The sequence below is a fragment of the Cupressus sempervirens genome, chromosome 2, assembly GCF_028749045.1.
Source record: "Cupressus sempervirens isolate cs-2001-9-10 chromosome 2, ASM2874904v1, whole genome shotgun sequence".
Lineage (NCBI taxonomy): Eukaryota > Viridiplantae > Streptophyta > Pinopsida > Cupressales > Cupressaceae > Cupressus > Cupressus sempervirens.
Window position 1 is genome coordinate 760,293,190 of NC_143119.1, and position 14,056 is coordinate 760,307,245.

The window sequence follows — 14,056 nt, forward strand, 5'->3', positions numbered from 1 at the left end:
AACACTCTACTTTGACCCCAAAAAAAAAAAATCTTCCACCACATATATTAGATAGGAAACTCTTAATGTTTGATCATTTTTTACTCACAAACATTCAAACAAATAGTAATAAAAATATAAATTAGGCAATCTTATTGGATGAGAAGGAAGTGTTTAATCACTATTTAACTTCTAGCCCTTGGAAAGAGTTCTCTACCAAGGAAGGAACTAATAAATAATAAATTAACATGTTAATTGTAATTTAGTGTTTATTGTGTTTTAGTTATTTATTTGTCGTGAATTACTTGTTAGTGAGTACTTTGGAAGGTTAATAGGTTGACCAACTTCATAAAGTTACAAAGTATACTCTTTATGTATTATTTGCATATAAATAATTTACAAGTTTGAGTTTTTTGCTCTCTCTTTTCACCATTCCAATCCCTACCAAAGATGAATGCATCAATTGCATATGTGAAATTAAATGTCAAATAATGATAAATATAAATATTTTTTGAAAATATTATATATTAAATTATTTACAAAACTAAATTACGTTTGATTTTTTTGATATGAAAGACATGTATTATTTAAAACTACCCGTTACATATAAAGCATAGATTTATAAGTACTAGGTGAGAGAGTCTTTAAGTACTAGACAAGAGTCTAATATTTGAATTGTGGTTGTATTTATATGTTCAAAGTCTACTAGATTTTAGTATCATAGTTCTTGTAGTTATTAGAGACAAGCTAGTAATTGAATAGGAGGTAATAACTAAATAAAGCTTGACCATTAAATCTTGCAAAGTAAGATGTGAGGCATATTAATACGTTATCCAAATCTATTGATTCTTAATGTACAATTATTGAGTAAAATTTTTTAAATCTACAATTTAAAAAAAAGAGATAATATAAATTTGAATGAACATTATAATAATAATAAATTTAAATTCAAGACATTGGTTTCTACTATAAATTTTGAAAATACAATTATATATTTTTAAGCATATAGAAGATAAAAAGTTAGGATCAAGTTCTCTCCCTCAAACAAAATGTTTCGATTTGTATTTAAATGCATTAGCATCATTTTCCTTTTTTTATGAATAGGCAATTTTGTTTATACTATAATTCAAGTTAGATACCATATATTCATAAAATACATGTAGACATAAAGGCACTCCATGATAGTCATTATAGTAGAGCTCGAAAAGTCATCAAAAAGCCATAAATATGGACAGAGCTAGAAACAACAATGAATTGCTTAACGGCTAAAACAATACATATAAAATGCAGAGGATTGTGATCATCCTTTTTACCCTATACATTAGTAGTATCACAATTAGCATTCAAAAGAAACCTACCTTCTTTATACTAGTAAATAAGATTTAAAAAAATTGATCCCAAAAAGACAATTGAAATTTATAAACATGAGAAAAATAAAAAATAACAATATATCACTTAAATAGCTAAGATAATACCAATAAAAGATGAAAAATCACGATCATCATTTTTTCTGCATACATCAGCAATATCATAATTAGGGTGATCACAATCATCATTTTTATCTCATACATCAGCAACAATATCAGAATTAAAGTGATCACAATCATCATTTTTACCTCATACATCACCAACAATATCAGAATTAAGATCAAGAAAGTACCAACCTTCCATACAAATATACAACATTTAAGAAAAAGAGAACACATCGTTTTCCAATATCAATAATCCATACCAAGCATTCTATCTTCTTTACCATAAAGAGGAAAGGAAATTATGTCTTCTCTACCATAAAGAAGAAAAAAGTTAGCTCTTATCATATTAGGCTCTCAAATCAAAGCTAAAAAGTCATATTAGGCCCTCAAATTAAAGCAAAAAAGTTTATAAAAGGAAAATGGATTTGAGATTCGACGTAAAGGTCACTTAAATCCATCTCAATCTCACCATGTCAAAAATCTCTTAGTATTATCATAACCACTCATTCCTTCATCATAGTCCACCTCATTATTGCCTTGCCAATTCCAATTCCACTCAAAAACAGAAACATTGGAGTTCATAGATATGGTCTAAGAATTTGCTTCCCAAGTACGATTCGCCAGTGACATGATAACGAAATGATGCAAAAGAAACCCAAAAGTGCCTTGCTTCACTCAGACAACTGTTATAAAAGAAATCTACGTAACTATTTCCCATATGAAAAACATGATGGGAAAAGTAAGTGTAGCGGGGACCTTCTCTGCCTTGCGTAGAAGCTACGAACAATTGCTGTAAAAGTGATTATACAAAATCATTCAGTTTTAAAATCCTAGAATTAATCAAAGGTGGGGTCTTGCTTAGCCCTCCATTTTTGCCATTGCTCATAGTTTAGACTTTATTCATTGCAAGGAGAGTAAACACAAAGAATCTAAAGCAACCATGAAGTTCATCACTCATTACAAATTGCATTAAAAATGTGAGCTTGGTTTGTATAAATTGAGACTACATTGTGGTGGATTAAGAACACAGATCGAAGCTGTGAAATGGGTATGAGCAAGATGATCAGATGGGTATTTGTTTTTGTTGTTTTTGTCATTTTACTTGTTCTTGGTCTTCCATTCTCTGCCTCCACAGTGCCAAGATTTTCCCACATTGTTCATGTCGATAAGTCTAAAAAGCCCGAGCAATTTGAGCTTCACCAAGACTGGTACATTTCCATGGTAAACCAGGCCAATGCAACAAGGCCCATTATCTACACCTACGACGTAGTTTTGCATGGATTTGCGGCCAAGCTGACGATCACAGAGGCCAAATCAATGGAGAAAATGAATGGCTGCTTGGGCGTGTATAAGGATTCACTGAACCAGTTGCACACAACTCGAACTCCAGATTTTCTCAAGCTCACCATTAATGGCGGCCCATGGAAAAAATCAAGTTTTGGGGATGGTGTTATAGTGGGTGTCCTCGATTCAGGAGTATGGCCTGAGAGCAAAAGCTTCAGTGATCGAGGCCTAGGGAAAGTGCCCGCAAAATGGAAGGGAAAATGTGACTCTGGCGATGGATTCAATTCGTCCCAATGCAATAGAAAGCTTATTGGGGCCCGGTATTTCCTCGATGGGTACGAGGCCGTGGTGGGAATTGTTCCTTCCGACGAGGATTACAGATCTCCGAGAGATGCAGACGGCCATGGAACTCACACTGCTTCCACGGCCGCCGGAGCTGCAGTCCCTTTCGCGAATCTTCTCGGATTTGCGAAAGGGACGGCTCGAGGAATGGCCGTGATGGCCAGAGTGGCCGTCTATAAGGTGTGCTGGCCGCAGGGCTGCGCCGACTCTGATATACTTGCTGGAATGGAAGCTTCTATTTCAGACGGAGTCGACGTTCTCTCGTTGTCTATTGGCGGTGCGAACGGCCGCCCTTACTACAGCGACTCGATTGCTGTTGGTGCTATGGCAGCAACGCTCAAGGGTGTCTTTGTGGCATGCTCCGCTGGCAATTCGGGGCCCACGCCATCTGACATCTCGAATACGGCACCGTGGATTGCCACCGTCGGTGCCTCCACGATTGATCGTACGTTCCCGGGCCCTGTCACCATGGGCAATGGTAGAACGTATGTGGGATCCTCTCTCTACAAAGGCAGCCCTGGTGGTAATAGGCAGTTGCCCATTGTCTATGCCGAAACAGCGTCAAGCAATGCAACTGCAAATTTATGCCTTCCGGGGAGTCTTGATGCTCACAAGGTCCGTGGCAAAATTGTGCTCTGTGACCGAGGTATTAACGGACGGGCTGAGAAGGGGCTCGTAGTTCAACAAGCCGGTGGTGCTGCCATGATTGTCGCTAACGAGTTTACTAGCGGAGATGAGCTGACAAGCGATTGCCATATGCTGCCTGCAACAATCGTTGGGTACTCTACATACCTAAATAATGATATTAATTGAATCTAGTCATCTTGGTCATACTAATTTAGTCGCATTATTGATTAAATAATTAAATATTACTTAATTAATTGATTTTGTTCTTTCATTATCTTTCTTTTTTCAATATTTTTAAATTTCTTTTGTGTTTTTTTTCCATTGCACATGTTCTTTATTTTTAATTCCTTATCTCATTTGCTTGTCAATTATATTATTTAGTCTCTTTTTTTTAATATCGCATTTTGATTTTTATCACACAATTTTCTACACATAGGTATAGATCAGGCCAACACATAAAAACCTTCATAAACAGCACAACGAGCCCCACTGCAGCTATTCGTCTCGACGGCACCACCGTTCTCCGCAAGGTCCGAGCTCCCATGGTGGCCGGATTCTCTTCCCGAGGGCCGAATCCGGTCGTCCCAGAGCTCCTCAAACCAGACCTTGTGGCTCCAGGCGTTGACATCTTGGCAGCATGGACCCGTCGCAACGCACCCACAACCTTGAAGTCTGATAATAGAAGAGTGGACTACAATATAATATCTGGAACATCCATGTCATGCCCCCATGTCTCGGGGATTGCGGCTCTAGTGCGAAGCGTTCACCCAGGCTGGTCCCCTGCTGCCATTAAATCAGCTCTCATAACTTCATCTCTACAGGTTGACAATACAGGGAAAAGCATAAGGGACTCTGTGACAAAGACAAGTGCTAGTCCATTTGTAGTGGGCGCAGGCCACATCAATCCCTCGGGGGCTCTGGACCCTGGGCTCATCTATGACCTTGGAATCAATGACTACGTTGAGTTTTTGTGTAGTTTGAGTTATACTAAAGATGAGATTAGAATTCTCACAAAGATGAACTTCTCATGCCCTAAGTTGGCTTTGCAACCTGGGGATCTTAACTATCCTTCTTATTCTGTGGTATTCACACCACGTAGTTCAGTTCATGTTACAAAGAGAACTGTGACAAATGTTGGGCAAGGTCCATGTGAATATGGATTGTTTGTTCAGAGTCCTCCCAGTGTGAAAATAAGTGTGCAGCCTGAGGTGCTAAAGTTTCAAAAGGTTAATGAAAAGATGAGCTTTTCTATAAGATTTGAAAGCAAAATTGCATCCAGGGGAAAAAATGTAGGTCGACAGGAATTTGGACAGCTGACTTGGAAATGTGTGAAGGGGGGATCATATGTTGTTCAAAGCCCTATTGCCATAGTATGGAGTTGAGGTGATAATGAGCTATGTAGCCAGGATTTGTTGTGGGAATAGAGCCCACAAACTGCTTAGTAGTTGTTATTATTTATCTTGTACACACTAGTTGTACGCTCACCTCCATGGCATTGTTTTGCAGAGATTAAATTAAAAACCATTGGAAGAATTAATGACTCTTTTTGGAAAAGAAGTCTTTTTTGAAAAGTAATAGATAAAGACAGCATTTCACACCCAGATCTGCTCATTGAAGTATGCACTTTGTGAAGGAAGATTAAGTGGAAAATTTATCAAAGTGTCAGCAATATGCACACATTCTTCATTGGTTAAAATCATTATTAATTTTCAAATACAAATGTGTGGTAAAAGTACACCCTTGAAGCCAAGAAAATACCGACCTTCCATACAAATATACAACATTTTGAAAAAAAAAAGTGAACACATCCTTTTCCAATAATAATAATCTATACCGAGCATTATATCTTCTTTACCACAAAGAGGAAAAAGTTAGCTTACCATATTAGGCCGTTATAAAAGGAAAATGGATTTGAGATTCGACGTAAAGGTCACTCAAATCCATCTCTCATCAATCTCACCATGTCGAAATCTCTTAGTATTATCATAACCATTCAATCCGTCATGCATAGTCCAGCTCATTATTGCCTTGCCAATTCCAATTCCACTCAAAAACAGAAACATTGGAGTTCATACATATGGTCTAAGAATTTGCTTCCCAAGTACGATTCGCTAGTGACATGATAACGAAATGATGCAAAAGAAACCCAAAAGTGCCTTGCTTCACTCAGACAACTGTTGTAAAAGAAATCTACGTAACAATTTCCCATATGACAAACATGATGGGAAAAGTAGGTGTAGCGGGGACCTTCTCTGCCTTGCGTAGAAGCTACGAACAATTGCTGTAAAAGTGATTATACAAAATCATTCAGTTTTAAAATCCTAGAATTAATCAAAGGTGGGGTCTTGCTTAGCCCTCCATTTTTGCCATTGCTCATAGTTTAGACTTTATTCATTGCAAGGAGAGTAAACCCAAAGAATCTAAAGCAACCATGAAGTTCATCACTCATTACAAATAGCATTAAAAATGTGAGCTTGGTTTGTATAAATTGAGACTACATTGTGGTGGATTAAGAACACAGATCGAAGCTGTGAAATGGGTATGAGCAAGATGATCAGATGGGTATTTGTTTTTGTTGTTTTTGTCATTTTACTTTTTCTTGATTTTTGTCATTTTACTTTTTCTTGATCTTCCATTCTCTGCCTCCACAGTGCCAAGATTTTCCCACATTGTTCATGTCGGTAAGTCTAAAAAGCCCGAGCAATTTGAGCTTCACCAAGACTGGTACATTTCCACGGTAAACCAGGCCAATACATCAAGACTCATTATCTACACCTACGACGTAGTTTTGCATGGATTTGCAGCCAAGCTGACGATCACAGAGGCCAAATCAATGGAGAAAATGAATGGCTGCTTGGGCGTGTATAGGGATTCACGGAACCAATTGCACACAACTCGAACTCCAGATTTTCTCAAGCTCACCATTAATGGCGGGCCATGGAAAAAATCAAGTTTTGGGCATGGTGTTTGATGAATTAAAACAGCAGCACAAAGAATGAAAACAGAGCAGAAAAAAAAACAAGACTCAAATATATCAAAGAGCTATAAAGTTTTTTCATATTATTACAGCTGAGAGGAATGCTCTATTTATAGAGCTCATACATATTTCTAGAAGGTTCTTGAGAAGTTTCAAGAAAGGAAGCACTATAGAGATTTCTACATAATTTTAAATTCACATTTTGCACAAAGAGAGAGGCTCCAAGAAGCAAGTAGAAAGTTTTGGACTGTGCATTAAATGCCCAGCTACTATAATAAACATTATTTTTAACACCCCCCCCATAATGTTTATTTGGAGAGAGTAGGAACATCTTTGAGCTGCAATAGATCTCTTAATTTCGTAGATTTTACAATAGACAATGCTTTTGTAAATATATCAGCAAGTTGATCTTCTGTTCCGCAAAATTGAAGCTCCACCTCTTGACTTTCAATTAGATCTCAAACAAAATGATGATGCACTTTTATATGCTTGGACCTTGCATGATATACCGGTTTTTTTGCTAGCTTGATAGTACTTTGATTATCACAAAATATTGTTGTTGGAGAGTCTTGTGGATGATGCAATTCTTCAAGTAACCTCCTAATCCATAATGCTTCTTGAGATGCCTTTGATAAACCAATATATTCAGCTTCTGTAGATGAGAGTGACACTGTTGATTGCTTCTTGCTACTCCACGAAATCGGTCCCGATCCAAGATGGAAAATATATCCTGAAGTTGACTTTCTATCATCAATGTCACCTGCATAATCAGAATCCGTATATCCAACTAAAGTAGGTTCTCCTCCATATTTGTATTCAATGCCAAGCTGATAAGTACCCTTAACATATCTTAATATTCTTTTAGCCACTTTCCAATGTTCAATGTGTGGATCTGCCATGTATCTCGATACAATACCAACTGCATATGCAATATCTGGTCTAGTTATAGTAAGATACAAAAGATTTTCAACAAGCTGCCTATATAATTTTCCATCCACTTTCTTTTGAGTAGAGTTAGCACCTAACTTTACTCCTATTTCACATGGTGTATTACATGGTTTACAATCACTCATATTGAATTTTTTAAGTACATCAAGAGCATATTTAGTTTGAGAGAGCATGATTCTTCCTTCTTCTTGCCATACTTGCATACCCAAAAAATAGTGCATTAGTCCTAAGTCAGTTATTTCGAAAGGTTGTTTGAGTTGATTTTTAGTTATCTCAATATCATGTGTGTGATCTCCTATAATAATCAAGTCATCCACATACAATACAATGATAACAACCTTATTATCACAATATTTTACATACACATCTAGATCGGCATTACTTCTTTTAAATCCAACTTCTAGGAAATACTTATTAATTTTTGAGTACCATTCCCTTGGTGCTTGTTTGAGACCATAGAGTGATTTTCTTAATCTACACACCAAATTCTCTTCTCCATACTTAATAAATCCTGGTGGTTGTTGCATATAAATTTCTTCTTTTAAGTCACCATGCAAAAATGCACTTTTTACATCCATTTGAAAAAAATTTCAACCAAACTTTGCAGCTAAAGCAACTATTGTACGAATGGAAGTCATCTTAGCTACCGGAGCAAAGATTTCAGTATAGTCTATACCTTCTTCTTGTGAAAAACCTTTAGCCACTAACCTTGCTTTGTATTTTTCAATAGCTCCATCTGATGTGAATTTGATTCTATAGGTCCACTTGCAACCAACCACATTTTTGCCTTCTGGAACTGTTGTTAGTTCCCATGTTCCATTCTTCATCAAAGAATTGTATTCTTCTTGCATAGTTGCTTCCCATTCTTCTTTTCCTTTTGCTTCTTCATATGTGTTTGGAGTGTCAACCTGCATCACCTTAGTCATAAGAGCATAGTTAGCAAATATATATCTAGGACCTTCTTGATAAATTTCTTTTATGCTTCTAAATTACTTTGGATTTTCATTATCACTTTCACTTGATTCTTCAACTTGAGTCTCATCCCATGTAGTGGTTTGCACACCTTGACTTTGACTATTGGTAGAAGTAGAATTTTCTTCATCAATCAAAATTGGAAAGAAAGATAATGTTGGAGAATTATCATTCTTAACATCTTCATCAAATCATACATTTCTTTTAATATAGATTTTATAAGTTCTAGGATTGTATAACCTATATCCTTTCGATTCCTCACTATATCCAACCATTATGCACTTCTCGCTTTTCCTTTCAAGTTTGCTCCTCCTTTCATCAAGAATGTGAGCATATGTTTTACACCCAAAAATTCTAAAATGAGATACTGTAGGCTTTCTTCCACTCCATGCCTCTTCTGGTGTTATGTTCAAAACTACCTTAGTAGGTGTTCTATTCAAGATATATACGGTAGTATGAACTGCTTCAGCCCAAAATTTGGCTTCTAGATTTTTAGAATGAAGCATGCACCTAGCCATTTCTATTATAGTTCTATTTTTCCTTTCAGCAACACCATTTTGTTGGGGTGAATAAGAGATAGTTGATTCATTTTTAATGCCATGTTCTTTACAAAAATCTAAAAGAGCTTTATTCATGTATTCAGTCCCTCTATCAGTTCTTAGTATCTTTAAGTACTTTCCACTTTGTTTTTCAGTCAAAGCTTTAAACTCTTTAAACTTTTGAATCACTTCATCTTTCTTTTATAGAAAATACACCCAAATTCTTCTACTATATTCATCTATAAAAGTGAGGGCATACCTTGATCCTCCAATTGATGATGTTTTGAAAGGACCCATTACATCACTATGGACTAAATGTAGAAGAGTTTTTGCTCTTCATGATTTACCTTGAGAGAAACTTTCCACATGTTGTTTTCCCATTGCACATCCTTCACACACCTTAGGGCTTAATGATATCTTTGGCAGCCCATGCACCATTTGTAATTTCTCCATAAGCTTGAGACTTTGAAAATTGATGTGCCCCAAACACTCATGCCATAACCTGCTCATATCATCATATTAGGCAATAGCACACATATGTTTATCTCCACATTTAGAAGTAAATTCTTGAAATTTATATAATCCATTCTCCATTTTACCAATTGCAATGACTCTATAATTATGATTGACATCCTTGATTAAGCACTTATCATTGTAGAATTCTATTTTATGTCCTTGACTTGCAATTTGAGATACTGAAAGCAGATTTGTTTTTAATTCAGGGACTAATTTCACATTTTTGAACAAACCATTATTAACTTTGACATTACCAGTCCTTTTAACTTCTAAAGCACTATTATCCCCCAAATATATTTTCTCTATATTATTTTCACTTATTGATTCAAATTGATTCTCATTATGAGACATGTGTTGTGTAGCACCAGAATCAATAACCCAATCTTTTTTGAAAGTATTATTTTCTTTAAGTGCAACACAAAATGCATTTCTTTTAGAATCTCCTAATTTTGGATAATTATTTAGTTTCTTTTCTACATCTCTTTTCTTCTTGAAACATTCATCTGCCTTATGACCCATTTTACCACAATAATGACATTTTCATTTACTTCTATTATGATCTATATATGAAATACTCTTATTTTCATTCTTCCAATTTCTTTCTTTAGATTCATTTTCTTGTGACTTCTTATAATATTGTTTTCCTTTTATTACAAATGCTTGAGATTCACCATCAAATGATTGTTTTTCTTTAACTTGTCTTTTCTCTTCTTGAACCAACTTAGCACACAATTCTTCTGATTTAATACTTTTTAATTTATCTGCAGTATCTAAACCCCTTATAAATGATTAATAAGATCCTGGAAGACTTTGTAATATAATTTGCACAAAATCTTTATCATCTATATCTTTTCCAAGAGAAGCAAGCTCATTTTTCTTTTCCTTTAACTTACTTAAATGTGGAACTATCTCTTGTGAGTTTGATAATTTCAAATTGTATAATTCAGTTGTGAGAGATAATATCCATACATCACCTGAATTTTGATATAAATCTTTCAAAACCTCCCAAACTTTGACTCCACTTCTCTCATTACGAACTTCTAGAAAAACTTCTTCTGAAAGTGTAAGCTTGATTAGTGCTGCTGCCCTCTTGTCCCTTTTATCCCAATTATCTTGATCATTTCCTTGATTCATAGGCCTTTGTTCACTACCAGTCACAATATCATAACAATTTTGAAAGATGAGAGTCATTTCAACATGAGATACCCAATCATAATAATTTTTTTCATTTAATTTAACTGTAGGCAAAGTCACACCAAGTGATTCCATTGTTAAATTCTCTCTTTTTTTTTTTTAGATGAGAATGAAAGATATTTAAAAAACTTGAACACCCAAACTTGAAACTGAAAAAATCTCACCAATTTGTTGAAGAAAAAACCTTTTCTTTTGTTGCAATATCCTTCCTTTGATGTAGCTTTTTTGTCCCAAACCAAACTGTTGTTCACTCCTTAGTTACAGCCTGCAAATGTAAAGATTCACACAAGAAAAACACATATATACATTCCAAAAGCATCATATATTCACAGCCCAAAGAAATGAAAATGCTCTAATACCATGATGAATTAAAACAGCAGCACAAAGAATGAAAACAGAGCATAAAAAACAGAGCAACGAAAAAAAACAAGACTCAAATATATCAAAGAGCTATAAGTTTCTTCATGTTATTACAGCTGAGAGGAATGCTCTATTTATAGAGCTCATACATATTTTTGGAGGGTTCTTGAGAAGCTTCAAGAAAGGAAGCACTCTAGAGATTTCTACATAATTTTAAATTCACATTTTGCACAAAGAGAGAGGCTCCAAGAAGCAAGTAAATAGTTCTGGACTGTGCATTAAATGCCCAGCTACTATAATAAACGTTATTTTTAACAGTGTTATAGTGGGTGTCCTCGATTCAGGAATATGGCCCGAGAGCAAAAGCTTCAGTGATCAAGGCCTGGGGAAAGTGCCAGAAAAATGGAAGGGAAAATGTGACTCTGGCGATGGATTCAATTCGTCCCAATGCAATAGAAAGCTTATCGGGGCCCGGTATTTCCTCGATGGGTACGAGGCCATGGTGGAAATTGTTCCTTCCGACGAGGATTACAGATCTCCGACAGATGCAGACGGCCATGGAACTCGCACTGCCTCCATGGCCGCCGGAGCTGCAGTCCCTTTCGCGAATCTTCTGGGATTTGCGAAAGGACGGCTCGAGGAATGGCTGTGAAGGCGAGAGTGGCCGTCTATAAGGTGTGCTGGCCACAGGGCTTTGCCTTATCTGATATACTTGCTGGAATCGAAGCTTCTATTTCAGACGGAGTCGACGTGCTCTCGTTATCTATTGGTGGTGCGAACGACCGCCCTTACTACAGCGACTCGATTGCTGTTGGTGCTATGGCAGCAACGCTCAAGGCTGTCTTTGTGGCGTGCTCCGCTGGCAATTCGGGGCCCAGGCCCTTTGACATCTCGAATACGGCGCCGTGGATTGCCACCATCGATGCCTCCACCATTGATCGTGCATTCCCACGGCTTGTCGCCCTGGGCAATGGTAGAACGTATGTGGGATCCTCTCTCTACAAAAGCAGCCCAAGTGGTAATAGGCAGTTGCCCATTATCTATGACGATACGGTGTTGAGCAATGCAATTGCAAATTTATGTCTTTCGGGAAGTCTTGATGCTCACAAGGTCCGTGGCAAAATCGTGCTCTGTGACCGAGGCATTAACGGATGGGCTGAGAAGAGACTCGTTGTTCAACAAGCCGGTGGTGCTGCCATGATTATCGCCAACGAGTTTTCTAGTGGAGACGAGCTGATGACCGATTGCCATATGCTGCCTGCAACAATTGTTGGGTACTCTACATACCTAAATAATGAAATTAATTGAATCTAGTCATCTTGGTCATACTAATTTAGTAGCATTATTGATTAAATAATTAAATATTACTTAATTAATTGATTTTGTTCTTTCATTATCTTTCTTTTTTCAATAGTTTTAAATTTCTTTTTGTGTTTTGTTTTTCATTGCACATGTTCTTTATTTTCAACTCCTTACCTCATTTGCTTGTCAATTATATTATTTAGTCTCTTTTCTTTCATATCGCTTTCTGATTTTTATCATGTAATTTCCTAGACACAGGTACAAATCAAGCCAACACATAAAAGCCTACATAAAGGACACAAGGAGCCCATCGCGACTATCTGTCTTGATGGCACCACCGTTCTCCGTAAGGTATGAGCTCCCATGGTGGCTGGATTCTCTTCCCAAGGATTGAATTTGGTCATCTAGGAGCTCCTCAAATCAGACCTCGTGGCTCCAGGCATCAACCTCTTGGCAGCATGGACCTGCCGCAACGCACCCACAACCTTGAAGTCCGATAACAGAAGAGTGGACTATAATATAATGTCTGGAACATCCATGTCATGCCCCCATGTCTTGGGGATCACAACTTTAGTGCAAAGCATGCACCCAAGCTGGTCCCCTAATGCCATTAAATCAGCTCTCATAACTTCATCTCTATAGGTTGAGAATACAGGGAAAAGCATAAGAGACTCTATGACAAAGACAAGTGCCAGTCCATTTGTAGTGGGCGCAGGCCACGTCAATCCCTCAGGGGCTCTAGACCCTAGGCTCATCTATGACCTTGGAATCAATGACTACATTAAGTTTTTGTGTAGTTTGAGTTATACTAAAGATGAGATAAGAATTCTCACAAAGATGAACTTCTCATCCCCTAAGTTGGCTTTGCAGCTTGAGGATCTTAACTATCCTTTTTATTCTGTGCTATTCACACCACGTAGTTCAGTTCATGTTATAAAGAGAACTATGAAAAATGTTGGGCAAGGTCCATGTGAATATGGATTGTTTGTTCAGAGTCCTCCTAGTGTAAAAATAAGTGTGCAACCTGAGGTTAAAGTTTCAAAAGTTTAACAAAAAGATGAGATTTTCTGTGAGATTTGAAAGCAAAATTGCATCCAAGGGAAAAAATGTAGGCCGCCAGGAATTTGGACAGCTGACTTGGAATGTGTGAAGGGGGGATCATATGTTGTTCGAAGCCCTATTGCCATAGTTATGAGTTGAGGTGATAGTGAGCTATGTAGCCAGGATTTGTTGTGGGAATAGAGCCCACAAACTTCTTAGCAATTGTTATTATTTATCTTGTACTCACTAGTTGTAAGCTCGCCTCCATGGTATTGTCTTGCAGAGATTAAATTAAAATTCATTGGAAGAATTAATGACTATTTTTGGAAAAGAAGTCATTTTTGAAAAGTAATAGATAAAGACAACATTTCACACCCAAAACTGCTCACTGAAGTATGCATTTTTGTGAAGGAAGATTAGGTGGAAAAATTTGTCAAAGTGTTAGCAATATGAGCGTTTAATCATTAAGTTGCACACATTCTTCATTAGTTAAAATCATTATT

General features: G+C 36.8%; 1 protein-coding gene and 1 pseudogene across 1 annotated transcript; both read left to right on the forward strand.

Annotated features, from left to right (window-relative positions):
* Window positions 1-2,436: 2,436 nt before the first annotated feature.
* On the forward strand, window positions 2,437-5,237 carry LOC149575658 (subtilisin-like protease SBT1.7). Its single transcript, XM_089815421.1, has 2 exons — window positions 2,437-3,856; window positions 4,141-5,237. The coding sequence occupies exons 1-2, from the start codon at window positions 2,496-2,498 to the stop codon at window positions 5,084-5,086; spliced, it is 2,307 nt and encodes a 768-aa protein (XP_089671547.1). The 5' UTR covers window positions 2,437-2,495; the 3' UTR covers window positions 5,087-5,237.
* Window positions 5,238-5,922: 685 nt separating this feature from the next.
* Window positions 5,923-13,154, forward strand: LOC149575659 (subtilisin-like protease SBT1.7; annotated as a pseudogene).
* Window positions 13,155-14,056: the final 902 nt, after the last annotated feature.

Coding starts and splice junctions, on each gene's coding strand:
- LOC149575658 (XM_089815421.1), top strand. CDS start 2,496: ATGGGTATGAGCAAGATGATCAGATGGGTATTTGTTTTTGTTGTTTTT. Junction 3,857..4,140: donor CTGCCTGCAACAATCGTTGG/GTACTCTACATA, acceptor TTCTACACATAG/GTATAGATCAGGCCAACACA.